Below are 26,768 nucleotides of genomic sequence, written 5' to 3' on the forward strand. Positions count from 1 at the left end.
TAAAGATTTATTTATGTATAGAAGTGTTCTACCTACATGTACACCTTTATGCAGAAGAGAGGACGTGAGATCCCATGAGAGATGGTTGAGAGCCACCATGGTTGTGATGAGCAGGGAATTGAACTCTGGACCTTTGGAAGAGGTGTCATTACTCTTTAATTGCTGAGCCATCTCTAGTCTCACCATTTATGCTTTTTTACTGTTTCTTACTGTTTCTTATTTTTATGTTTTAGAGACAGGATCTCACATTGTCCAGACCGATGTCATTCTTTTTGTAGGTGAGGATTGCTTTGAGCTTCTGATTCTCATGCAGTGAGAATTCTGAAGTGTTTCCCAAATAGATTTTGGGTGTGCCACTGGTACCTGGGATTGAGCTCCTTCATGCCTGCTAGGTAGGCAAGAACTGAACTACACCCTCAGCCCTGGAAAACAGCAGGAGTATGGCTAATGCCTATGATAAGAATAGCATGGTTGTGATGCGCAGGTTTTTCTACTTTAACACGGCCCCTTCTGGCAGGAGCTGCCCTCTGCTGCCCCTCAATACCCGCTCCTAAACACTGAGCCCTCTCTCCCCCAACCCCTGTTTTTAAAATCCTATTTTGTTTATGTGTACCGCATGTATGTAGTGCACATGGGAGCCAGAAGAGGGCAGTAGACCTAATGGAACTGGATTTAGGCATTTGTGAGCCACCAACTGAATGCTGGGATACAAATTATTTTCGAGACAGAATCTGACTACTGCCCAGGTGGCCTTGGACCCCCAATGCTCTCATCCCAAGTGCTGATATTTTAGTTATTCACTACTATGCCTGGCTTCAAGGACATTTGATATCAAAGGCAGGTATGTGGCAGGATGAGAAAGCCGTATCCTGGGTTAGATTTTCTTCTTTCTTTCTTTCTTTCTTTCTTTCTTTCTTTCTTTCTTTCTTTCTTTCTTTCTTTCTTTCAGGGTTTCTCTAGCTTTGGAGTCTGTCTTGGAACTAGCTTTTGTAGACCAGGCTGCCCTTGAACTCAGAGATCCACCTGCCTCTGCCTCCTGAGTGCTGGGATTAAAGGTGTGCATCACCAGTGCCTGGCTTGATTTTTTTTTTTTTTTTAAATCATCTACTCAAACTACACATCCTGGTATGTGAAGTGGACATGCAGACAACCTGATGTGGTTCTTGGAACTTGGCAGAATTTCATCCTAAGACAAGCTCTGGTGCTTCTGCACCGGCAGAGTAGCATGACTGTTGGGTACAGGGTGTCCCTTTCTGCATGATGGTACATACCTTTAATTCTAGCACTCAAGACACAGGCAGGGAGGTGGGTCTGAGTTCAAGGCCAGCCTGATCTATGTAGGGAGTACCAGTCTTCACAACCTAAATGAAAACAAAATAAACCCTCAACAAAAACAGTGTTTAAATGAAAATGAAAACAGTGCTCATGTACCTGTGTTCTGGGGATTGGACTTCTACTGTCAGGCTTGGTGGCTTTTGTGACCCAGCTCTTTCTCTGGCCCTCTGCAATTATTATTATTATTATTATTTTGGTCAAGATTTACTTTTTATGGTTATGGTTGTTTTGCTTGCATGTGTCTGCACCACATACTTGCATTATCCTCAGAGGCCAGGAGAGGGCGCCCAGTGGAAGAGCACCAAATGCTAACTTAGTCTCTGAGCCCTCTCTAGCCCCACAAACTTTAATTATACCTCTGCCATGTTCCCAGGCCTGATAAGAACTATAGTGGACTAAGTGTCTGGCTCTTGCAGCTGTGTGAACCTGACTAGACACTGCTTCCTTTGAGCTACAGTGTATCTTCCTGTAAAAAGTAGCATATCTGCTGTTTTTCTGGGGGTGACACTCAGGAAGGCTGTGGATTGTCAGGGCCCTTGGGGCAGGTGAGACTCTTCCACCCTCTGCCTCTTTCCTTTGTTTTGTCCTGCAGCTGTAGGTGAGACAGACTTCCACTTTCCCTTGGCACCCTCCTCCCTGTCAGGGACACATTGAATGCCATTAATATTACAAGATGCTATGGAGTAGCTGCCTTGCTGGCCGGCCTGGAGGATGACATCAAATTCATTCCTGTGGTTGGTAGGAGCTCTTGGGCCTTCTTTGAGTCTAATTGGGGGTGTCATTTCCCCCTCTTGTCTGCCGCATCACATTTGATCTCCTCTGACCTGGTTCCTGCACTGCTGCCCACCCCTGAGTCATATGCTGGACCCCGTCTCTGGGAAACAGTCAGATTACCTTTGCTCCCAAGGTTAGGGAAGGCAAACACAATGCTAGATCATGCTCCAAGCCCCTGAGTGGCTGATGCATCCTTAATAGCACATAAGGGTTCTGTCTGCTTGTCTCCAGAAATATCAGTAAGGCATGTATGTGCCCTAGACTGCCTGGGCATTCGAATTGGCAGGGTTACTTTTGACATCCTAATTTCTCCTGCATGGCAGTTGGCAGTGGGAGATGCCAACCTTATGTGCTGTGTTTGGGCTACATACAGCAAAGACCTGAGAATGCTACCTGTGTTCAGTTTGACAAGACAGTGTGGTGACCTGTTAGGACCTCCCCTGGGAAGAAAGCCAGTTTAGCAACCCTACTGGAAAATCCGTAGATAAAGGCGATTGGCTTGTGATAGGGGTCATATTACTCAGGAAACGCTAGCTTTGAGCTGCCAGAAGCCAAAATGAGTGAGGTACCTGGGAAGAGATTTGTTATATGGCATATATCAATCCCTGAGGGTGAACTGACTTTTGGGGGTGCCAGGGTCTATGAATGCTAGGCAAGTAAGTTCTCTTTACCTAAGTTATAGATCCAGTCTGATAGCACCCTCCCCATTTGTTTTGTAGGGAGGGTGTAACTTGTAGGCCTGAATGGCCTGGACCGTACTATGTGAGCACGGTATGGTCTTTGAGGAGACAAGAAGAGGCAGGCAGGCAGGCCCATGTAACTGGAGTTGCAGCAGTTGTAAGCCACCTTGCAGGGCAACCCAAGCCGCTCTGCCAGAGAAGTGCTTTTAACAGGAGTAATGGCCAACCCCAGTGTGTAGGGGGACAGTTCATCCTGTACAGGGCACCCAGGTAATGGGCAGGAACGACAGGGCTCCTTGCCAGGCCCTGGCTGTGGGACTAGGCAGGAGTTCTGTGGGATACTGGTGTGCTTGTGGGAAGGGATGCCGCCCACCTATCAGACATTAGCCTACTAGGCATTGCTAATGCCCTGGGGGAAGGTCTGAGGTAGTTAATCATTGTCAGCTTTGGGCAGCAGGTCCACTTGGACCTGTGTAGGAAGAGGGCACCAGTCCTGTCTGGCTTCTGGTGACCCAGTTAGGGCCTGTCTGAGGGACTGAAGTCCAAGGCTGTGTGAGAAAACCCACCGCCCACCCCTGCAGGAGGTCATGCATGCCCTTGCTTTAGGGCTCCAACCCCACACCAGCTCTTGACTGTATGGCTCCCCCTCGCAGTGTCTTGAGGGCCTGGACCCTCAAGTGTCCCACTAGGGTTCAGTCTCCCACTCAGAGCAGGCCACTCAGATTGCTTAGTGACACTGATATGGTCTGAGGGGAAATGCTTATTCTGAACACATTCTATCAGCCTTCCTGAAAGTCTGCCTTTCTGGCCTCAGGAACTGGCCTCAGTTAGCCATTTTGTTCTACCAAGCCATGGTGCGTCGCTAATGGGACTGGATCAGACACTTCCCCTAGCCTGGGGATCAGAAGACAGTCCTTGAGTTGTGAAAGAAGTCCAAGCACTGTGGAGCACGGGTGAAGGTGAAGGAAGCTCATTTTCTGTTTGTCTGTGTAAGAACAGTGAATCTTTAATGTGCAGACTAATCAGCCAAGGATCTTGATAAAAGTTTAAAACCCTGGTGGAGCAGGTTAGTTAGGTTTAGCCTGAGACTGAGATTGTAGCTAAAGCCTGCATTATCAAGTCCAAGGTTGGCTCTGGCTCTGGCTCTGGCCTGCAGTTGTAATGAGGTCCACATACCCCGTTTGGGGAGAGCTCATGCTTGGGCAAGTATAAAGGAGGCAGTATGGGCTCCCTTGAATAAATTGCAAATATACCCTTGGGCAACATGGGGCCTGTTCATCCTGAGCTACACAGCGCCCCCTGGTGGGTAAGAAGCCTATCATGTACTCTGGCACCAGCACTAGGTGCTGCTTCTAGAAGGTTCGCCTGGTCGATAGCTTTTCATGGTGAGTGTTGAGCAAGGAAGAGACCGGAAACCAGATAGAGTTCCTGCACACAAGGGTGTGTGGTGAGTGACTTCCTTGGGCTGTACAACGTGAACACGGGATGAGATTCCAGGCATGATGCAACCTGATGCCCGTGGATAACTGAAATCAGTTCAAAGGTAGAAACTTACGACAGTGTGCATGCCTTTAATTCTGATCTAGCATAGCACTCGGGAGGGTAGTCAGGACTACAAAGAAACAAAATAAAAAAACAAAACAAAACTAAAAAACCAAACAGTAACGTGTGTGTGTGTGTGTGTGCGCGCGCGCGCGCGCGCATGTGTGTGTGTATAGACTTGATATCCAGTTCTCATGCCTGAGATTTGTAGTTAACATATTTCAGTATCAAAAAGGTGGATGCACACCAGCTGAAGGAGCAAGCCAGGCATAGTTCATACCTCCAATCTCAGTACTTCTGAGGCTAACTGCTATGGGTTCAAAGCCAGCCTGCACTGTCTTAAGGATTCTTGGATACAGTAGAATCTGTCTCTGACAGAATGAAAAAGTAAACTTAACGTTCATTTCCTGGGGGGGGGATAAAAAGCCTTTTTGTCTATATTTGATTCACATAATTTCTTTTTTTTTTTTTTTTGGTTTTTCGAGACAGGGTTTCTCTGTAGCTTTGGAGCCTGTCCTGGAACTCCCTTGGTAGACCAGGCTGGCCTCGAACTCACAGAGATCCGCCTGCCTCTGCCTCCCGAGTGCTGGGATTAAAGGCGTGCGCCACCACCGCCCGGCTTGATTCACATAATTTTATTATTTAAAAAGATTTATTTATTTTGGTTGGTGGGTGTTTTGCCTGCATAGATGTCTGCACAGTGCCTCCCCTGGAACTGCGGTTACAGAGGATTGTTGCCACCCTGCGGGTCCTGGGAATTGATCCTAGTGCTCTGGAAGAAAAAGTGGGAAGCCAGTGCTCTTAACCACTGAGCTATCTCTCTATCTCTTTTAATTATTTATCAGGGTCCCATGATGTAGGCCTGGCTGTCCTGGAACTTGCTATGTAGACTAGACTGGTCTCAGATTCATAGGAATCTGCCTGCTTTTGCATTCTCAGTTATGGGATTTTAGTTTTAAGTAGGTTTCACTATGTGGTCCAGTCTGTTTTTTGTTTGTTTGTCTTCCCCCCCCCCCCTTTTACAATGTTCTGCCTGCATGTGTCCCCACAGGCCAGAAGTTGGCACCAGATGTTATTGCAGGTGGTTATGAGGCACCATGTGGTTGCTGGGAATTGAACTCAGGACCTCTGGCAGAGCAGGCAGTGCTCTTAACCTCTGAGCCATCTCTCCAGCCCCCCCCCCCTTTTTTTTTTATTTTTCAAGGCAGGGCTTATCTGTGTAGCCCTTTGGCTTTGACTTTTGAGGCTATGTTTCTTAGTTTACCAAATTCTTGTATTACAAATGCGAGCAACTATGGATAGCTTTAATTTTCTCATGGTGGTAAATTCTCTAAGAACTCACTCTACAGACCAGGTTGGCCTTGAACTCACAGAGAGAGATCCTCGTCTCCTGTGTGTGTGGCCCTTATTTCATTTTTAGAGTCAGGGCCATATTTTACCATTCATAATTTTTGCAGTGCTGGTCTTCTAACTCTGGTCCTAAAATGCCAGGCAAGCACCACATTCTCAGCATCCTTTGTCTTCTGAGGCAGCTTTTCGTGTTGACCTCAGGTTCTTTCCAGGGGCACCAGAATGGGCACACAGTTGTCTGTTAGAAAGGTACAGTTTCTGGGTTTTTTTTTGGGGGGGGGGTGGTTGTTTGAGATTTGAGACAGGATCTTACAATGTAGCCCCGTGTGTCCTGGAGATCCATCTGCCTCTACCTCTCCTGAGTGTTGATTCAAAGCGTGTACAGGTTACCTGCACAGGTCCAGATTCTTACATGTACATATATATGCCTAATTGGTGCTCATAGTGTTGTGTGAGTCACACAGGCTTACGGATTCATCTTTGAGGACCTGGTTCTCACAGTCTTAGCTGGATTACTAGAGAGACAGCAATAGGAAGACCAAGTCCTGGGTGTGGGGCAAGGCCACAACAAGTAAGATCTGTCAATCCTGGTGACTGCCACAGCCTTTTGCCACTGCTTTTCCTACATTCTTCCTTCCCTTCAGAACTTGAGGTTCACCCCCAGCTGATGAGGGAGGCAATGAGTGACAGGTCCACTGACCAATGGGCCTCAGAGGATGGGCTGGGGTGGGTCTTGTGCTGCTGAGAAGCCTATCTGAGAGGAGGGGCAAGGGGAAAGGAGACCTAGAGATCCAAACAAAGGGGTCATGATGGAAAAGAGTGAACTGGCTTCTCAAGGCTCTGCAGAGGCTGGTCAGGGAAAAGGGGCCAGGAAGAAGAGATCTTAGGTTGGCTCCAGCGGGCCCAGATAAGCATGGCCTAAATGGCATTGTTTGAAGTACTGGCCAATTGTAATGCAGCCCTAGTCTCAGACCCCAGCCTTAGCACCACCCTCCTCTTTTGTCTTGGGACTTTGAGCCCACCTAGCCAGCTACATTGAACCAGGTCCTGAGCCTCCAAATTTGGTGAGCCTCCAAATTAGGAGGCGTCTGGAAATATGGACAGGATATCAGCCTTGGAATATGTCCTGGGGTCTCTTGGGCTGAGAGTAGAGAACCTGTGATATAAAACTTGGAATAAGCCGGGCGGTGGTGGCGCACGCCTTTAATCCCAGCACTCGGGAGGCAGAGGCAGGCGGATCTCTGTGAGTTCGAGACCAGCCTGGTCTACAGAGCTAGTTCCAGGACAGGCTCCAAAGCCACAGAGAAACCCTGTCTTGAAAAAACAAAAAAAAAAACCAAAAAAACCAAAAAAACAAAACTTGGAATATGCAGCCCCTTCATGCCCCCGTTTCTCTTACTTATCCGAATCTTTTTTCCCAGGAAACAATGAAGGGAGACAGCAGACATCTGAATGAAGAAGAGGGTGCCAGTGGGGGTGAGGAAAGTGTCATTGTCAATGGGAACTGTAGTGACCATTCCTCAGACACTAAGGATGCTCCCTCACCCCCAGTCTTGGAGGCAATCTGCACAGAGGCTGACAGCACACTGGAGAGCAGAGGTGAGTATCATAGCTCTGACACTACAGGCTCCGTGATTGGTCTCAGCAAAGACTGGCTCATTGGTTATCTTCTGTTGATATGGGCTTCATCATGATCGGGAGATGCTGCCGCTTTGCCTCTTCCTCTTAGAAGCTCCCAGACTACCTGAAAGTCCTCCACTACTACTGGTTTGGAGTCCCTTGTATTGTCCCTTCTTGTCCTTGACCTCTACAGTGTCCATTAGGACATTCTGAAACGGCTAAAAGTGGCCTGTTTCCCTGTTTATCCCAAGAGCTGCTTGGCCATGGGAAAGTTGGAAATGTAGCCAGTCAGCCAGTTACATGTCATGGACTTGGAAGGAATGGGCTTCTCTTCCTCCTTAGATATTAATGCTTATTTTGTGGAGAGGAAGGCAGAAGCCAGGCCCTCTGTCCTTTTTCCCTGTGAGTTCATGAAGCTGATGAGGGACACTGGCTTCCTAAAATGACTGGCTTGGGGTTGGCCCAAGACAGAATGTTGAGGATGCATTTTAGCAAGGCCACTCTCCAGGCTGGTGATCACTGTCCTGCTTCCCAAATGTGGACTCCCAACTCTTCCTTGCAGGCCGCAGATCAAGATCAAGGCTGTCAAAGAGGGAGGTCTCCGGCCTGCTGAGTTACACTCAGGTACCACCTCTTCTCAGCATGTGGTTTTGCACCTTTCAGTTTAGATTGCCTGAGAAACCAGACAAATGAAATTCTTTGCTGCACTGGAAAGTCTTTTATTCCTTCCTTCCTGTATATTTGAAATTATGTCTCCCTATCTGTCATCAGTATGCTAATAGAACAAAACTCGACGCATTCTGGAATGGGCTCACCTTGGCCATGGTATGTTTGGTGTTTGGTTGTCGGTTTGAGACAGTTTCTGGTGGCCTTAACAACCCACATGTCTCCTGTCCTCTCTCACTTGTGTTGTGACTAAGTTGATTGGGTGCCTGGCAGGCAGCGTTCTGCCTTAGAGTCATTTCCTTAACTTGCTGGTGATCTGGGATTTATCTTCTCAACCCAGTTTGAATTTATGAACGATCATGTGATTAGCAGGTGTGAAATTTTAAATAGAGAAAAAAAAAACCCAGTTGACTATAGGATGTATTTATGTATTTTGGGTACTCGTAGGGTAATGTCAAGGGAATGATGCTTCTGTACCATTGCTTCCCTTACATCATCCTCTTTCCTTTAACATAGGACCTGACAGGAAATGGAGATGGTGAGGCAGAGGATGGGGATGGCGATGATGTTCTACCGATGCCAAAGCTCACACGTGAGACCAAAGAGACCAGGTCACCCTCGGAAAACCCAGCTGTAAGTCCCACCTGCCGAACTCAGGCACCTCCTACCTTTCCTGGGCCTGCATAGAAAATAAGGCTTAGACAATTATTTAAACAAATTTTTGGACACATTTGATTTTATGTGTGTTGGATGTCTGTAGGCCAGTGACAACACATGAGAATAGTTATACTTACAGCTGGAGATTCCAGGGACCAAACTCAAGGAGCAGGATGTGGCAAGTTCCCTAATCCACTGAACCCCTTAGTTAAGTTTTGATGTCCCCCAGCCACAGCAGGATAATTTAGATCATAACCTGAACCTCAAGGTAAAAACAAGATTTGACAGAGTGGAGAGCAGATGAACTGTGTCCAATTAACACACTGAACATGTCACCAAATGCTTGATGAACTAAGCCACTTAACTTTTGGTTATCTTCAACATTTTCTGACTACCATCCCATTGAGGAGGCCTTTGCAATCATTTGCTTTCCCCACTAAAGCTCCAGGGTACTGAATTAATGTCACCAATGCAACAACAGGCTGTATCTCACCCTCACTGTGTGATCATGTCTAAATGCAGATCCCTGCTGATGCCAGGAGATGAGACGTTGCTTGGGTGTGTGGAACTCCTGCAACACTGCCTGGGAGCTGGAGGCATGATCAGTCTTCAGGTCATGGTTGACCTGCCTCTCTTGTGATGCATTGCAGACATGCACCTCACACCTGGTTGCAGTTGCAGTTGCAGTTGCAGCTTAAACCCAGAGCCTATATAAAATTATATTCTAGTGGTTTAGCTATATTCACAACCCTTCAATGATTTAAACTTTGGAACACATCTGTCAGCCTCAGACATTGCTGGTTTCTTACTTGTTCATCATGCCATTTCTTTCTCATGACTAACGCATGTGATGGATTTGTAGTTGTCTGGGTGGTGACTCAGTTGCCCGTTGCTTCTGTGAGTCATTGTCTTCTATGAGTGTTTGCCCAGACTCAAGAAAAAATAGGCTGGTATATGCAGTGAGTTCTAATCCACCCTTGACCAGAGAGGAATAAATAATACCATCTCAAACAAAACGAAACAGAAGAAACATACACCAGTCAGAACAAAAAACAGGCAGAGTTGTTGAAATGGCTGCTACTGTAATATCACCTTCTATGAGTTTGTATTCCCCTCATTGCACACATAGAATTCCAGTTACTTCAACTCTTGTTTTTGAACTTGGCTCTCCTACGTCAGTCTTTTTTTCTTAATTTTTTATGCGCATTGGTGTTTTGCCTGTTTATGTGTCTGAGGGTGTTGGGTTCCCAGGAACTGGAGTTATAGACAGTTATAAGCTGCCACATGGGTAGTGGGGATTGAACCGGGTCCTCTGAAGAGCAGTCGGACCTCTTAGCCTTTGAGCCATCTCTCCAGCCCCCTGTGACATGCTCTTAAATGGTGGGATTATAGGCAGACGATGTCACACTAACCATCAACTGTTGTGTAGAATTTGAATAAATGGTGGCCACAGGCAGGTTCACACTACTCTGAGAAAACTGAGCTTTTCTGATGTGTGCCCCATCCCCAATGCTTTTCTAAATAAGCCAGCATTTTGAGGCTTGAGCCTTTTGAAATAATGCTTGGCTTAAGGTGGGTGTGACCCTTTGGAGGTCGAATGAGTCTTCCACACGGGTCACACATTAGATAACCCTGCATACCAGATATTTATGTTACTACTCAACTCCTTCAAAATTACAGTTATGAAGTAACAACGGAATATTTTTATGACTGGGGGGTCACAATATGAACTATATTAGGAAAGTTGAGAAATACTGGTTTAAGGCAAACAACTTCTTAGTCTCTATGTGCTGCTGCCAGGTACTCAAATCTGTGCTGTGACATGGGAATCATGTTTATATCCAATTGTCTTCTTCACTTCAGGTCAACTTGAGGCTGTCTTAAGGAACCTTTGGGAGCCTTCATTGGTTCCCCTGCGTCTCTTCACCTAAGGTCCAGTGTTTATCCTTTCTTACTTTCAGATGCGAACCCGAAATAACAACAGTACCTCCAGGCTAGGGAGGCAAAGAGCCTCCCCCAGAATCACCCGAGGCCGCCAGGGCCGACACCATGTGCAGGAATACCCCGTGGAGTTCCCAGCTACCAGGGTTGGTCCTATCTCCGATTGCAAGATCTGCTTCACTCGCTGCACAGCACTGACTGTGTGGAATGTAACCTATGCTTTCTTCATGCTCCTGCCTTGCAGGCTCTGGCTTCTTTCTTTCCTGACTCATAGTACCTGGAATTAATTTGAGGGGGCAAGAGGTCTCTGACCCACCTTGGAGCTCAGCTGAAAGCCACTGGTGTCTTCCTTGCATGTCTCTTATGTCTTTTCCTGCTGTCTTGAGGCAACCCCAGCAGATTCAGAACAGTCCACGTGTTTCCAGATGCACAGGATCCAGTTATGCAGAGACTCCATCCTCTCTGAGCTCAGCTTCCAGAGCCTCTCTGGTCCTTGCCTGTCATCACACTCATACTGTTTATTCTGTCTCCGACCTGGAGGTCGAGTGACCGCCAGTCCCTGTCCCTGTAACCCTGGCTTCTGGGGAGCTGGTTTGTTCTTTCATGCTCAATTCTCAGGGAACCTGTTGGGTACTGTTTGTGTACCCTTTTCTGCTTTGCCAATGGGTCTCAATCTCGTCCTTCTACCTATAGTCTCGGAGGCGTCGGGCATCATCGTCAGCAAGCACGCCATGGTCGTCCCCTGCCAGCCCTTCCTTCATGGAAGAAGGGACACCTCAGAACAGCAGTATCCCATCAATTGACTTGACCCAGGACATCAATCAGGAGAGCATGGACACTACACAGCTGGAGGCAGAAGGCAAAGATGGAGACAGCACTGAGTATCAGGTACCACTGAGAAGGGAACCCAGGTGCACAAGATCCCCAAAGTACAGGGGAAAGAAAACTGTTAAGAATTAGTGACTCAATGCCTCCCCCCCACCCCTCGACTTTGGTTTTTCAAGGTGGTTCCTCTGTAACAGCCCTGGCTGCCTTGGGATTTACTTTTGTTCCAGGCTGGCCTCAAACGCACGGAGATCCTCCTCATCTGCCTTTCAGGTGCTGGGATTAAAGGCACATGCAAGCACTGCCTAGTATTTTATTTATGTTTAAAAGATTGTGTAAGATTGTGTCATAGCATACATATAAAACCCATGAGGCAGAGGCAAGTCTGATCTACATAGAAGTTTCATGCCAGGGCTATATAGTGAGCCACTGTCTCAAAGAAAAAAAAGATTTTGTATAACCAAATCTTTGTTTTACCGAATGCTGGGAATATAAGAATATGCTACATGAATTTCCGTTAATTTTACTAGAGTTATAATCCAAACACTTTCCAAATACAATATGGCCTTTTCTTTCTAATCCCCACCGGCATCTGAATAGTCACCATGTGAACTTTATTTTTGGACAGTATTTATGGCCTGGAACATTTTTAACCAGTTTAGACTGTTGATCTATATCACCAGGTAGTCTCCCTCTGTGTGGGCATATGCATCTAGACAATGTCAAATTTTGTATTGCTTCATAATACCTACTGATGTCCTCTATTGGTTTTTGTGAAGTGGAGTTATAGTTAGCTAAGGGACATGTAATCAAGGATGGCCATGGGGTTCTTTTTTTTTTTTGAAAGATTCATTTATTTATTATGTATACAATGTTCTGCCTCCATGTATACCCACACGCCAGAAGAGGGCACCAGATCTCATTACAGATGGTTGTGAGCCACTATGTGGGTGCTGGGAATTGAACTCAGGACCGCTGGAAGAACAGCTGTGCTCTTAACTACTGAGCCATCTCTCCAGCCCTGCCATGGTCTTCTTTATGTTTTCAGTGACCTGGCTCAGTGGCATAAAAACGTGGTATAAGAAAGACACTTGGTACCAAGCATCAACTGAGTTCAATCCCTGAGACAGGGACATGTGTGTTGCACACATGCAAACAGATATGGACACAACCATACCAACTAAAAGTAAAAAAAAAAAGTCCATAAAAACATTTATTTTTCCTGGGCCCCTTTTTGTACACTACTGAGCTATTTCTCAATCGCATGCATTATTTTATGACCAGCCTTTTTTTCTTGCCCTTGGTCAGGGTTTACCTGCCTTGGTGACTACAATTCTTCCTGTTGGTCCTTCTTCCAGGATGACAAGGAGTTTGGAATAGGTGACCTTGTGTGGGGAAAAATCAAGGGATTCTCCTGGTGGCCTGCCATGGTGGTATCCTGGAAAGCCACCTCTAAGCGCCAGGCCATGCCCGGCATGCGATGGGTACAGTGGTTTGGTGACGGCAAGTTTTCAGAGGTGAGTCCTGAGGGAAGGTGGGCTCTTCCTACCAGAGGCCTTGCATCTCTTAGGGTGGCTTTGAAGTCAACATTCTGTATATAGATGCAGTAAGTTTGGCACTGGGACTGGAATTAAGAAAAACACTTCTTGTGTTACATGTCTGGATCGGCCATAAACTTCTTCATTCTTATGCTTAGTGACAGGGTCTCATTGTAACTCTCTGGTCTATGACTCAGTATATATAATAGGCTGGCTTTGAACTCTGATATTCCTGGCTCTGCCTCTTGAGATCTGGGACTCAAGGTGTGTGCAGCCTGTCTACCTGGAAAGTAGGGAAGCAGCACTTATATCAGGGTGCCCACAGTTGCATGGCACTCAAGTGCCAGGTCAAATTCCATGCTTTGCCTTCAGTGGGCACCTCCCCCACCCCAAACAGGTATTGTGAAACAGACAGAGAGGCTGCATAAAGAAACTCTCATTAAAAACAAAACTGTATTAGCTAGGTAGGTTCTTCATCCCATCAGCCCTCATTTGAATATTACCTGGTCTACTTTAAAATATTTCATCAAAGATGGCAGTGGCGTATGCTTCTAATACCAGCATTTGAGTTTGAGGCCAGCCTAGTCTACAGAGGGAGTTCCAGGACAACCAGGGCTACACACAGAAACCCTGTCTTGAAAAACAAGAGAAAACAAAAACACCAAATATATAAAATCAGCCCTGCAGTGGTGGCGCACACCTTTAATCCCAGCACTCAGGAGGCAGAGGCAGGTAGAACTCTGAGTTCAAGGCCAGCATGGTCTACAGAGCTAGTTCCAGGACAACGAGAGATGTTACACAGAGAAACTATGTCTCAAAAAAAATTTTTTTCATCAGTATAGGTATTTCCCTGCGTTTATTTCTGTACATCATGGGAGACCGGAGGAAGGGTCTCAGATCAGTATCCTGTGGTTCTTGTCTCTGGGCTTCATGACAGTCATGAGCTACCATCTGGGTGCTGGGAATCTAACCAAGTGCTCTAGAGGAGGAACCCTTAACCAGCCCTCCGCAAAGATTTTGTGATTTCCTGGTAGTGTTAGGCTGATGCCCAGGAAGGAGTTCCTGAGGTACAGCACGCAGGTGAGCGAGGTGGCATTTAGGGCTTTGTTGCATTTAATATTTTCTTCCCTACCAGTTGGGATTCTCTGACTGTTTTCCTGAAGTGGATCCAACATTTCCGTGAGTAAGAATAATAGGCCATTCAATCTGACCTGAGAGGTTACCTGCAAATGTCAGCTTCAACAGCAGAGGGAGCAATAGGACTTGTTGCTTGGGTGTATGTCTCTGAAGTATAAAGAAACAGGGACATTGTGGTTGTTTTGAGTCAGTGAGACATAATTACTCACTTCTAGAAAGGGTCAGATGGCAATAAGGGCTGTCATGGAGGTGGTGGGTTATAGGACATACTTTCAATGTGCCATGGTCCAGGGAAAAGGCCAAGACCTGCCCAGAACCTGTTTAGCGCACTCATTGCCTTACTTTTTACTCATGTTGGCTAGAACATCTGGCACTTGTCATCCATGGTGGCCACAGCAGAGCATGAAAGTAAACACTGCTTGCTGTGACATCCCATATGTCCTAGAACTGTGATAAGCAGCCTGAGTCACCTTATTATATCTTTGCACTAGTTAGGAATTCCACCCAAAATACATTTCTTTATCTGCATAAGTCAGGTTGCCATTAGTGATCAAGACAGGGAGTACTTACTGGTTGGGAGTCAACAGGTACCACGTACACCCGAAGGTAAAGACCATGTTCAGATACTTCAGGGACAGTTTCAGGGACGTTCACGCTGTTCACACAAATGTATGCACACATGGGCGGGCCACAGGATAGATCTAATTTTCCTTCAATTATCCTTCTTATCCACATCTGGAGTTTCTCAGCTGCCAAGTCTGCTCTGTGTGTGATATCTCCTTTGCCCTTCATGTTTCAGTCCTGGCATCTGTCAGGTGTCACCAGATTGGCTCTGGGTGAGCTAGTGCACATTAGGCTCAGATGTGAGTTGATCGTAATCTTATTTTTCTCTCGTAGGTCTCTGCTGACAAACTCATGGCCCTGGGGCTATTCAGCCAGCACTTTAACCTGACTACCTTTAATAAGCTGGTTTCCTATAGGAAAGCCATATACCACACTCTGGAGGTAACATGGGTGTGGGTGCTAACTAGGCTTCTGTGGTCGCATAGTGATACTACTAAAAAGGGCTTTTTACCAAGCTCTGAAGAGGATTTCTAAGCATAGAGGAGACGGTTTCTCTTACTATAGTTGTAGACATTTTATCCCCGAGATCATTAAGCTCTTGGTTTACCATACTCACTCTGGCCCTGATAGCCCTGTTGCCACATCGAAAAGTGCCTAAATAATAGGTACCAGTTCTCTGGATCCCTGACATACTGAGTGCTTGGCTGTACCCTGCAGAAAACAACTCTGGAGACGAGATGGGATAGCCCAAGCCCTTGCTTCTACAGTTTCCTCTTTCGTTTTTGAGAAAGGGTTTCCCGGTAGCTATGGAGCCACTCATGGAACTTTCTCTGTAGACCATGCTGACCTCAAAATCACAGAGATCCATCTGCCTTTGCCTCCCAAGTGGTGGGATTAAAGGCATGTGCTACTACTGCCCAACTTGCTCAGCTTAATCAATCTCTTTTTAGGGATCTGAAAATATCTCGGTCACGATGTCTCTATTTCTCAAAAGCAGATCCCTTTTTTTTTGGTTTTTCGAGACAGGGTTTCTCTGTGGTTTTGGATCCTGCAGATCCCTTTCTTATAATGCAGCCCAAGACAGCTGTCCAATTATGAAAGACATCAGTGTTCAGGGAATGCAGACCCCAACAGGAGGAATCCCTGGGTTCACCCTGGCACATACCTCATTGGCTTGCTCCCATTCATGGACAGACGTTGCCTTTGTGTCTTGGCAGAGAGCCAGGGTGCGAGCTGGCAAGACCTTCCCCAGCAGCCCGGGAGATTCCCTGGAGGACCAGCTGAAGCCCATGCTGGAATGGGCCCATGGGGGCTTCAAGCCCACTGGCATCGAGGGCCTCAAACCCAACAACAAGCAACCAGGTAGGAGTGGATCTATATCAGTGCGGATGATATAGCCCTCATCTCATTCTCATTGGGCCAAGCAAGCAAGGCCTACTGGTTACCCTGTAGACCCCAGTTCTGTTAACCTCTGAAAACTTGAGGGCCATCTCCTGCCTTGTTAGGCTTCCCTGGCCATATTGTTGCCATGGGTGTGTGCAATTAATCTTTCCCACATGTCCAAATTTATCCTTTACCTTTGTGGCCATTCTTACTTAAAATAAAAAAAAAATACATTTTGCTACCTGCCATTTTGGCAGGTCTCTTATCTCCCTGAATTATACCCATGATTCCACAGAACAAAGTCAAGGTTGTACCTGAACGTCCCCTAATATAATGTTTTTGTTTTGTTTTGTTTTGTTTGCAAAAGTGGTTAATAAGTCGAAGGTGCATCGTTCAGGCAATAGGAAGTTAGGACCCAGGAGACACGGTATTCACTTACCATCTTTGAAGGTTCTGTTTTCCTCCCTCTATCTTGCAATCTCTTGGCATCTGCAGGGTCACTGGAGAAGAATCAAGTCACCTAAGTTGCCTCCCCCTCACTCCCCACCCTCACTGACCCCAGGCTAACCACGGGTGCACAGCCTTCTACACTGTTTTGTTTATCTCACCGGCTCTCTTGTTTCTGAACATTAATGACATGTACGAGCACTGGTAATTGTCACTCTCTCATCAAAGGCTCTTTGAATTTTGGTGTTTTTAAAATAATATGGAGACTTTCTTTGTTCAGGGTCATAGTTTCTACTGGCTATCTCAGTGACCATGTTTTTAGAAGTTTCTAAACACGGGGCCTCATCATATACCCCGGGCTAGATTTTGATATAGAAGTGTGTCATCACACCTCCTTATAGATTTTGTTGGGTTTATAACTTTATTTCCTTGCTAGACCATGGTGGAACATGCCTTTAATCCCAGCACGCAGAAGTCAAAGGCAGGCAGAACTCAAGACCCAGCCTGCACAGCTAGTTCAAGGACGGCCAGGGCTACACAGAAAAACCTGTCACAGAAGAAAAAATTATTTTCTTAGTTGGAGGATTCATATTTAATAATTTGTATTATGAGTCAATATAAAAACACTAGAATGTGAACCACATTAAAATATATTTTTAAGGGATGGAGAGATGGCTCAGAGGTTAAGAGCACTGGCTGCTCTTCCAGAGGTCCTGAGTTCAATTCCCAGCAACCATATGGTGGCTCACAACCATCTGTAATGAGATCTGGTGCCCTCTTCTGGCATGGAGGTGCACAGGCAGGAGGAATATTGTGTATATAATGAATAAATCTTAAAAAAAATATATTTTTAAAACAGGGTCTGACGGTAGCCCTCACTGTTCTAGAATCTTCTATGTAGATTTGGGTGATCTGAACTCCCTGTCTGTGCTTTCTGAATGCTGTCACAAAAGGCATGGACTATCAAACTCAGCAATAAAAAATCAATTTAATAATTTCCTAGTTATGGAACAACTGAAATTAGTGTTTATACATTAATCTACTTTTAAAATTATTATAAAAATTTAGATTTCAGTGTTTTAGTGATGTCTTAAGATATATTGGTTTATAGACATCACCATATTAACTAATTGTACCATTAGCTAAAGTGGATTCCATTAAGTCAATTCGATTGAATCCCTTGATAATTTGGATGTGACTCTCAGTGAGAAATCCCGTTCCTATTGGCAATGCAAATACCCAATAGCTCCATGCCCCCGTTGGGCATTGTGGTGGGTGTCACTGCAGCACCTCAGCCCCAGCTGTGGTCAGCCTGTGCTCAGGGCTGGCTCTAGAAGGATGGATTCTCCTCCACACTCCGATGTGGAAGCCCCAGGAGCATGAGTCTGGCCTGCTTCCCATGTGGGGGGAACTTGGAACTGGCTTCTGCTCTGAGTTCCCCGCTGGGGCTCTCTACACCATCCCAGTCCCCTGCTCTAGATGCAGCTGGATCCCAGGCACAGCATGGTCTTGTCCTAGGCCTGCCTTGTCTCTTAGCCTTCCGTCAAGTCTGTCTGCTTACCTTCCAGAGAACAAAAGTCGAAGACGCACAACCACCGACTCTGCCTCTGCTGAGTACTGTCCCCCACCCAAGCGCCTCAAGACCAATAGCTATGGCGGGAAAGACCGAGGGGAGGATGATGAGAGCCGAGGTGAATTTGGGGGTGGTGCAGCAGCAGGAGCAGCAGGTCCTCAGGACCACTGCTCTGGGGTTCAGAGGTGCATGGCTGTGTGGGAAAGGAGACTCCCCACCTCATCTCACACCTGTTCCTCTTTCCTCCACAGAACGGATGGCTTCTGATGTTGCCAATAACAAAGTCAGTCTAGAAGGTACTGTTGTCTCACGGTCCTCCCTTCTTGGGTGCTCCAGGCTTGCCTTAGCCAGGTTTTGATTTTCTTCATGGTTTTAATCCAGAGCCCTGGGCACTGACCTAGATCAGGACCAATCCTGCTCCCTGTGATCCTAAGTTTATTAGACCAGGCAATAGGATTTCCTTCTGTTTTTACCTGAATGTGACTTTGTCCTGAGGTTACTGACCAGGGAGATCACAGTAGTGTCCTGAGGTTACTGAGATGCACCATTTTGGCCAAGCTATTTGCCATTGTCCCAGTAACTTGTTTTCCTTGCATTCATTTTGGCCCAGCACCAACCTAATAGAGTTTTTGAATGTGTGAGAAACTCTTTGCCTTCCCAACATTCTTCTCCTTAGTCCTTAGTGACCGTTGCTTAGTAGTGAGTGAGAAACTATGTCCCTAGACCTGGGAAATATTTGTTTGTTAATGCCCTGTTCCTGTTCCTAATGAAACCACACAAAAAAGCCAAATTGGGCTTGACAAGTCTTTTTTTTTTCTTTTTTGGACTTTGGAGACAGGGTTTCTCTGTAGCTTTTTTTGGTTCCTGTCCTGGAACTAGCTCTTGTAGATCAGGCTGGCCTCGAACTCACAGACATCCGCCTGCCTCTGCCTCCTTAGTGCTGGGATTAAAGGCGTGCGCCACCACCGCCCGGCTTTTGAGAAGTCTTAGTAAGACTGACTACTATACTACCTGGTCAAGAAGACTTGCAGGCTGTCCTTGACACTCTGAGTACATAGACCGAGTAAACAGTTTTCTTTCTTTCTTTTCTTTTTTTGATTTTTGAGACAGGGTATCTCTGACTTGGAAACCTAGAAATCTTGTAGACCAGGCTGGCCTTGAACTCAGAACTGGCCTGCCTCTGCCTCCTGAGTGCTGGGATCAAAGGCATGCCCCGCCACTGCTTGGTGCAAACAGTGTTTTCAAAATTTCATTTGTTCCAGTAGCTTTGCCCTATGTGATGGAGATAGGCTTACCCCTCTGTTAGAGACAAGGGTTCATGAAAAATGGTGCAGGGTAATGTGCAGGGTAATAATCAGGTAATGTGCAGGGTAATGATCAAGCCCGCTTCTACAATCATGGGGCTTCTATAGGGAGTTACAGGACTGACAGGTCAATACAAAAGAATCTGTGGGAGAATAGTTTCAGGGACAGGAGTGATAGAAGTTGTACGATGTTCTGAGCATGTGTCATGGGGATGTCTTCATTCAAGCATGCAATGTGAACACACACACACATGCACTGAGTAGGAAAACAAAGGAAAAATGGTACGAGACGCCCCAAATGGAACTTGCTTCTCCCGTTTGCATATGTACAAGTACTTGCACCAAGCATATTTACACAATCCAGCTGTGACATCCATTAACGATGAAAGAAGCACACCCTGTGTCTGTTTCATTCTGGGAGAGCTGGTGTTCAAAACTTTGACAATATTTTTGTACTGCCTCACAGTCAAACAGTTGTGGTCAGCTTTATTATTCATTAGTGACATTTTTTATGTCAATCTATCTTGTCGGTTTGCCTGTCTTGTTGGACTCTCTACTTAGCCCTGGATATCCTGAACTCAGACTCTCCAGGAATACCCCCTACCTCTGCTTCCAAGTGCTGGGGTGCAAAGATACAAAGAAATAAATTCTGAACTGCTGTTGGACCCAATTAGTAAAAATATGCTGATTATGTAAAGGTAGAGGAGAAACCTCGAGTCTGAAGGCACAATAATGTTGTCTCATTGGTAGGGTTTCTCCTGTCATCTGCTAATCAAATTCCAGTTAACATTACTGCCTGTATTTGATGTCCAAGAAGTGTATGAGCTAGAAATATCCAAGGCAGTTACTTTAACTTTTTTTGTAGGTAGTTCTTCTGGTATTTGATGTTATTCTTTTTGACAAACCCCTGGATCGTATTTTGTAAAAGTTAGATTGAAACATCATTGAACAGAAAAGTCATTGACTTGGTACTGGGTTAGGCAGAGTTTTAGATTGTTAAGGCTCAAGAGTTGAGCTGTTGATGTTAGGCCCTTGGTATCCATAAACTCTGACAGCCTGTCTTTCCTGCAGACCGCTGTTTGTCCTGTGGTAGGAAGAACCCTGTGTCCTTCCACCCCCTCTTTGAGGGTGGGCTCTGTCAGAGTTGCCGGGTAAGTCTGCCTGCCCCTTCCTCCTGCCCCTTCCTCCTGCCCCTTCCTCCTGCCCCTTCCTCCTGCCCCTTCCTCCTGCCCCTTCCTCCTGCCCCTTCCTCCCTCACCCAGGCTCCCAGCACGGTCCCTGCTCCAGGCCCTAGTAAACAGTTTCCCAGGGCACATCCCCCACTTCCTGTTTGGGGGACAGGTACTGCAGCAGAGAAGGCCCTCCATGAGGAACTCAAATCTCATGTACTGTCGCTTGCTAGCCAGGCCTGGCTGAGGTCAGGTCTGTGGTCTCACGTGCTTCTCTCTGGCGGTCAGGACCGCTTCCTGGAGCTCTTCTACATGTACGATGAGGACGGCTATCAGTCCTACTGCACCGTGTGCTGCGAGGGCCGCGAGCTGCTTCTGTGCAGCAACACAAGCTGCTGCAGGTGAGTGTCGTTCCGTGGGGCTGGACGAGGGCCTCGGATCCCCGGTGTACCCCACAGTTCTTGCAGGCAGCTAGAAACAAACAATATCTGTGGGATCTTCTCACAAGTATGGACTGCAGTGATACTTACTGCTGGGCTCAGGACAGATGTCCCTGGGAGGTCAGCCCTGGGAGGTTTCTGTTGAAAGGGTCTAGATTTGAAGGGAGTTTGAGCGATCCATATTCAAAAACCGACTTACTACCGCATAGCTCAAAACACACGGTGGCAGGAAGGAGAATGAGCATCCGGCTGAGCGCTCATGCCCTGGGGAACTGACAGGGCCCGCAGGACAAATGTCTGTTAACCACGATGCCCATTCTCTCTGCATACTCTGGTACAGGTGCTTCTGTGTGGAGTGTCTGGAGGTGCTGGTGGGTACAGGGACAGCTGAGGATGCCAAGCTGCAGGAACCCTGGAGCTGCTATATGTGCCTCCCACAGCGCTGCCATGGGGTCCTCAGGCGCAGGAAGGATTGGAACACGCGCCTGCAAGACTTCTTCACTACTGACCCTGATCTCGAGGAATTTGTAAGCCCGAGGCTCTGTGCAGTCTCATGCATTACAGTCCCTGGGAGGCTGAATCATGTTCACCTGTGAAAACAAAAGTCTGCTGTTCTTAGAGGCCTGTGGCAGTTGCCGCTCAAGCTCCTTATCTGGGCATGTGCGTCTGTAGGAGGCAGCTGTGCCTCCTATCTGAGGACAGAATGGCCAGCCTGTGCCAGATACATTCTTACCAGTTCTCATCAAAGCCCCTGGGCATAGGAGGAAGATGGACACTCTGAGGGATTACTCTCTCTTTGCTTATCTGGCAGGAGCCGCCCAAGGTGTTCCCAGCAATTCCTGCAGCCAGGAGGAGACCCATTAGAGTCCTGTCCCTGTTTGATGGAATTGCGACAGGTGAGTTGAGGCAGGAGGCTGAAGGTGTCTCTGCCCCGTGACAGTTGAGAACAGTAGTAACCTGGATGTCACGTGTGCCTGTTCTTGCTCCACTCCATGGCCTTTGCACCTTCCCACACTATTCTATGTGCATGTGTGACAGGAAGCATGCATTTGCCCCGTAGACACATGGGGAGATCAGGACAACTTCTCTCCTGGGTGGGTTACCCAGGTATCAGGCTTGGTGACAAGTTCCTCTACCTGCCACATTCCCTCCTTGGCCCCTTTCTAAAGGGACATGTTTCTTGTTTGACTTGTTTTCCTCTGCTCAAGCCTCTGGAAGTTTCCTGGCTACACACGCAAATGTTGTGATAATGAGGCAGTGACCCTTAGCCTTGGCTCCTTTCTAGTTTTCAGTTTGTGTGCGCACAGGAATCAGTCAACACGCAAGAGCCCTCTCAGGTCTGCTGTGGCTCCTGCAGGGTTCTTGGTGCCTTTTAAAAGGTACATGCTTCTTAGCTATTGCATTTTGACTTTTACTCCTCATTCCTGCTTCCTTTCCATTTTGTGAGATGCCCCATACGTGGAATGAGCATAGCCTATATGGGCAATGTCCTCTGGAGTTGACCACAGATATCTTGAAGTGACTGACAGTAATGGAGTGAGGGGATCTTCCTTCGGGTTGGGGTTCAGGACATCAACCGTGGGGCTCACGGCTCTGCACTTGGCCCCTTGGCCTCACATTTCTGTTTGATCCCCCACAGGGTACTTGGTGCTCAAAGACTTGGGTATCAAAGTGGAAAAGTACGTTGCCTCCGAAGTCTGTGCCGAGTCCATCGCCGTGGGAACTGTTAAGCATGAAGGCCAAATCAAATATGTGAACGACGTCAGGAAAATCACAAAGAAAAACGTGAGGGTGTCCTTTTTCCTGGAGTTCATCTCATCTTTCTTATCCTCTTCTATACCCTGGGCCCTCGTTGTCTAATGCCATACTGTCCCCATTCCTCAGGTTCAGGGGTGCAGGGAGGAGAAGCTGTGAATAGTTCAGAAAAAAAGTGCAAATAGGGCAATTTGAGGTATAATTCAAGATTGGTTAGTTCTGATAGAGCAAGAGCATTGAGGTATCTGGGTCCGATATTTTGGGGTGACAAAGGATGATTTTTGAATTGATATATATTTTTTTAAGTTTCCCACAGAATCCAAGGTTTTAGTTCTTTTCCTCAAGATCCTATCCCTCTGTGTTTTCCCCTCAGATTGAAGAGTGGGGCCCTTTTGACTTGGTGATTGGTGGAAGCCCTTGCAATGACCTCTCCAATGTCAATCCTGCCAGGAAAGGTCTATATGGTGAGTGGATTTACTGGGATGGTGACTTCCTCAGCCACTCTCAGCAGTGGAGTTCATCTGGAATAGGCTGCAACGGCGCTTTCAGGACATAGCCTAGGCCGGATCATGTTGTTCATCATTCCAGGGCACAGCAGGTACAGGCTTTACTTTCCTGTCGTGTCCTTGGAAAGTTGTGGTTTGTATTGAACTCTGTTTTCCATTGCTCTTGCCAATACAGAGGGTACCGGCCGGCTCTTCTTTGAGTTTTACCACTTGCTGAATTATACACGCCCCAAGGAGGGCGACAACCGTCCGTTCTTCTGGATGTTTGAGAATGTGGTGGCCATGAAGGTTAATGACAAGAAAGACATCTCCAGATTCTTGGCGGTGAGTGAACCCAGGGGAGCTCAGGCAGGGAAGGTAGCCCTTACTCTAAAGTCTGCTTAATGATTTCCTGGTTGGAGGGCACTGTGGCTAGACCTGAGGATGAACAGCAGGAGGCCCTTTCAACTTAGCTGATCCCTTTAGCTCACCCCATCCTTGTTAGTGGCCCTTCTCCTATCTTATTTGCATTGACAATGGCTGTTGTCAGGGCTGTGGGGAAATGAATAGGCTTTTGTCTTTCTCTTTCTTGGTTTGCTCCTTTAAGCTTTATTTTGTGTGTGTGCACACAGGCACACCTGCCAGGCTGCGTGTGTGAAGGTCAGAGGATTACTCTGGAGTCCATTCTCTCCACAATGTGGCTTCTGGAAATCAAACTCTGGTCACTCCTGCTGAACCATCCTGCTGGCTCTCTTCTTCTGTTTGAAGATGGTGTCACCTACCATTGGCTTTTCTTGAACTCTTTAATCTTCCTGTTTCTGCCTCTAGAGAGCTGGGATTACAGGTGTGCACTACCACAGCTGGCTTGCAATTTATCTACCCTAAGTGATAGGGCTGTCTTGGACCCTTGTTTAGGTGTGCATACATTGCCTGCACAACCTTCTGCAAATAGAAATTTGACATGAAGCAATGTGGGCAGGTCTAATCCTCAGCTCTTGACCCTCCTTCCTGTGTTGTTCTCTCCAGCAGCCTCTGGGCGGGAACTGTCTGTCTCTTTATCTCTTGTTTAGGTAGGAAAGGTTTGTCACCTGCCAGGTCACACCTGTGCTGAGTGACAGCTCAAGCTGAGTCTTGGGGTGTCTCCAGCAGCTCCCCTTCTCTTCCTGCAGTGTAACCCAGTGATGATCGATGCCATCAAGGTTTCTGCCGCTCACAGGGCCCGATACTTCTGGGGCAACCTGCCCGGGATGAACAGGTAAGAACCCTGAGCGGGACAGGCAACAGACGGCGAAGTCTGATTGACACTGCAACAGTGCTTCTCAACCTGCGGGCGATATTGCAGTAGCAATATTACTGTTAGGAAATAGCAAAGAAATAATTTTACCACAAAAGAAGAAGCTCTCTTTAGGAATGTTAAAGCACTGTCTAGAAAGGCCTGGCTTTCTGATCCTCTGGACGACTGGAGCAGGACTTCTTGCTCTTGCTCTAGCTACAGGGGCGATGTTTCTCAAGGACCCCATGATGTCTGAGAACTGTGAAGCCTCCCTGTTCTTTCTGCTGTGCTAAGGCCACCAGTGCAATTTTGAATGTCAAAGGCCCCTGAGGTGAAGTGGGTCCTGGGGACAGAGCTGAGGTGTTAATTGTAGCATGGTGGCTGGAGAAATGACAGCTCAGCCTTTAAGCTCAGTCTGAGCTTACTGGCGGTTTGTTTCCTAGAGTCATGGTGCTATACAGCCATCTGTAACACAAATGGTCTCAGACCCTCCTGTCATCCTAGGGCTCCAGAACTGCATGTAACACATGCAAACCATTCAGAAAACTGTAATCTGTATGCTTCCTTATACTCCCTAATCCACCTACTATAGTTTGCCCTTTATCTCTCTCTATATTCTACTTCCTGTTTCTCTGGATTCTTCCATGTCTTTACTGTGTACCTGGATGTACCACAGATTGAAGGCTTAAAAAAGCTACCATGCACATCTAAGGGAAAATACACAATATTTGACCTTTTGGTCTGGGTTATGATTATTTTTTCCTGGTTCCACCCATCTTCAAAGTTCATTATTTTGTTTTTCTTAACAGCTTAACCATTCCATTGTGTAAATGAACAACAGTTTCACTATCCATGAATTGAGAGGCATCTAGGCCGTTTCTAACTGCTGTCCATTATGTGTAAAAGAGCAAAGAATGGCTGAGAAGTAGGAGGTGTGGGGAGTCCTCACCATACCATCAAGAGTACTATTGTGGATCTTGGCAGATCTATTGCCAGCTTCCTGAGGAGCTGCCATACTGAGCATAGTGCCTGAGCCAATTTACGTGCCCTCTAGCAATGAATAATGGTTTCCCTTTGCCCTTATCCTTGCCACCAAGAACAATCATGACTGGTTTGAGATAAAAAAAATCTCAGTTATAATTTGCATGTTTTTTCTTTTCTTTTTTTTTAGTCTTTTCACTTATTCTGTCAGTCTTTCTTCCCTCAGTTTACTTCTCCCTCCCTATCTCTTTCTCCTTGCCCCCTCTCTCTTTTTTCTTTTTGGACACACGGTTTCTTTGTAGCCTTGCCTGTCCTGGAACTAGTGCTGTAGACCAGGCTGGCCTCATTCATAGAGACCGCCTGCCTCTGCCTCCCAAGTGCTGGGATTAAAGCCGTGTGTCACGGTCTCCCAGCTATAATACTTTCATATTGGCTAGGCATGTTGAATTTCTCAGGCAATTATTTAACTTTTATGTGCATTGGTGTGAATGTGTCAGATCCCTGCAACTGGATCTTTAGACAGTTGTGAGCTGCCATGTGGGTGCTGGGAATTGAACCTGGGTCCTCTGGAAGAGCAGTCAGTGCTCTTAACCAGTGAGCCATATCTCCAGCCCATTCTCAGGCAATCATATGTCATATTTTGAGGACTTGGTTTACTATCTCTGTTCCCCATTTTGTAGTTCTTATAGTCTAGATAATAACCCTCTATCAAATATATATTTTTCCACAAGATGGTGTCCACTTCCCTGTGTTAATTGGTCTTAGTGTTCTTTTCCATGCAGTCTGACGCCCTCTTGTCTTCTGAGGGTGCCCAGTATGCATGTCATATGCAGATAATACATTCACACACACAATAAATAAACAAACAGAAATTTTATTTTTTTTTATGGATAGCTCAGAATCTACCTCTAGATTTGTCAGTATAGATTTCCTATACTTTTATTATGAATCAAGTTTTTTTAGTCAAGGAAGTTTATACACAAGCAGTTCACTTTGTAGAGGTCTTCTTAGCTCATCTGCGTTTGCTTTCAAGACCTTGCTTATGAAGATGCACAATGAGACGGTATTAACCATCTTTGACTCCCCATAAACTGACACACTTTCATAGGGATCTGCTGACAGAGTGTGGCTAGAGGTGGGAGGAGCCTGTAGTAAGGCAGACCAGTTTTGTTTGTAGGAGGTATTATTGGTCACTTAATCACTGGAGCTTGCTGAATTAATGGGTACCATACCATGTTCATTCTTGGGATAGCCTATGCTATTTTACCCAGCCATCAAGCCCTTTCACTGCTGCTGTGTTGCTCGTTCAATGGTAGACTTTTTTTTTTT

The 26,768-nt window shown here is 46.5% G+C and overlaps 1 protein-coding gene across 1 annotated transcript in view; it reads left to right on the forward strand.

Annotated features, from left to right (window-relative positions):
- Window positions 1–26,768, forward strand: part of LOC101999196 (DNA (cytosine-5)-methyltransferase 3B) — a 38,528-nt gene that overhangs the window by 5,556 nt on the left and 6,204 nt on the right. Inside the window, exons 2-19 of the mRNA XM_005363232.3 lie at window positions 7,103–7,280; window positions 7,864–7,925; window positions 8,484–8,600; window positions 10,586–10,711; window positions 11,259–11,453; window positions 12,749–12,907; window positions 14,963–15,070; window positions 15,847–15,991; window positions 18,028–18,150; window positions 18,284–18,328; window positions 20,408–20,487; window positions 20,794–20,906; window positions 21,286–21,472; window positions 21,757–21,841; window positions 22,585–22,730; window positions 23,074–23,164; window positions 23,382–23,530; window positions 24,355–24,440. Coding sequence (XP_005363289.1) covers window positions 7,109–7,280; window positions 7,864–7,925; window positions 8,484–8,600; window positions 10,586–10,711; window positions 11,259–11,453; window positions 12,749–12,907; window positions 14,963–15,070; window positions 15,847–15,991; window positions 18,028–18,150; window positions 18,284–18,328; window positions 20,408–20,487; window positions 20,794–20,906; window positions 21,286–21,472; window positions 21,757–21,841; window positions 22,585–22,730; window positions 23,074–23,164; window positions 23,382–23,530; window positions 24,355–24,440 — 2,189 coding nt within the window. The 5' untranslated portion in view covers window positions 7,103–7,108. The remainder of the gene's footprint in view (window positions 1–7,102; window positions 7,281–7,863; window positions 7,926–8,483; window positions 8,601–10,585; window positions 10,712–11,258; window positions 11,454–12,748; window positions 12,908–14,962; window positions 15,071–15,846; window positions 15,992–18,027; window positions 18,151–18,283; window positions 18,329–20,407; window positions 20,488–20,793; window positions 20,907–21,285; window positions 21,473–21,756; window positions 21,842–22,584; window positions 22,731–23,073; window positions 23,165–23,381; window positions 23,531–24,354; window positions 24,441–26,768) is intronic.

Source organism: Microtus ochrogaster, linkage group LG8, assembly GCF_000317375.1.
Source record: "Microtus ochrogaster isolate Prairie Vole_2 linkage group LG8, MicOch1.0, whole genome shotgun sequence".
Taxonomy (NCBI): domain Eukaryota; kingdom Metazoa; phylum Chordata; class Mammalia; order Rodentia; family Cricetidae; genus Microtus; species Microtus ochrogaster.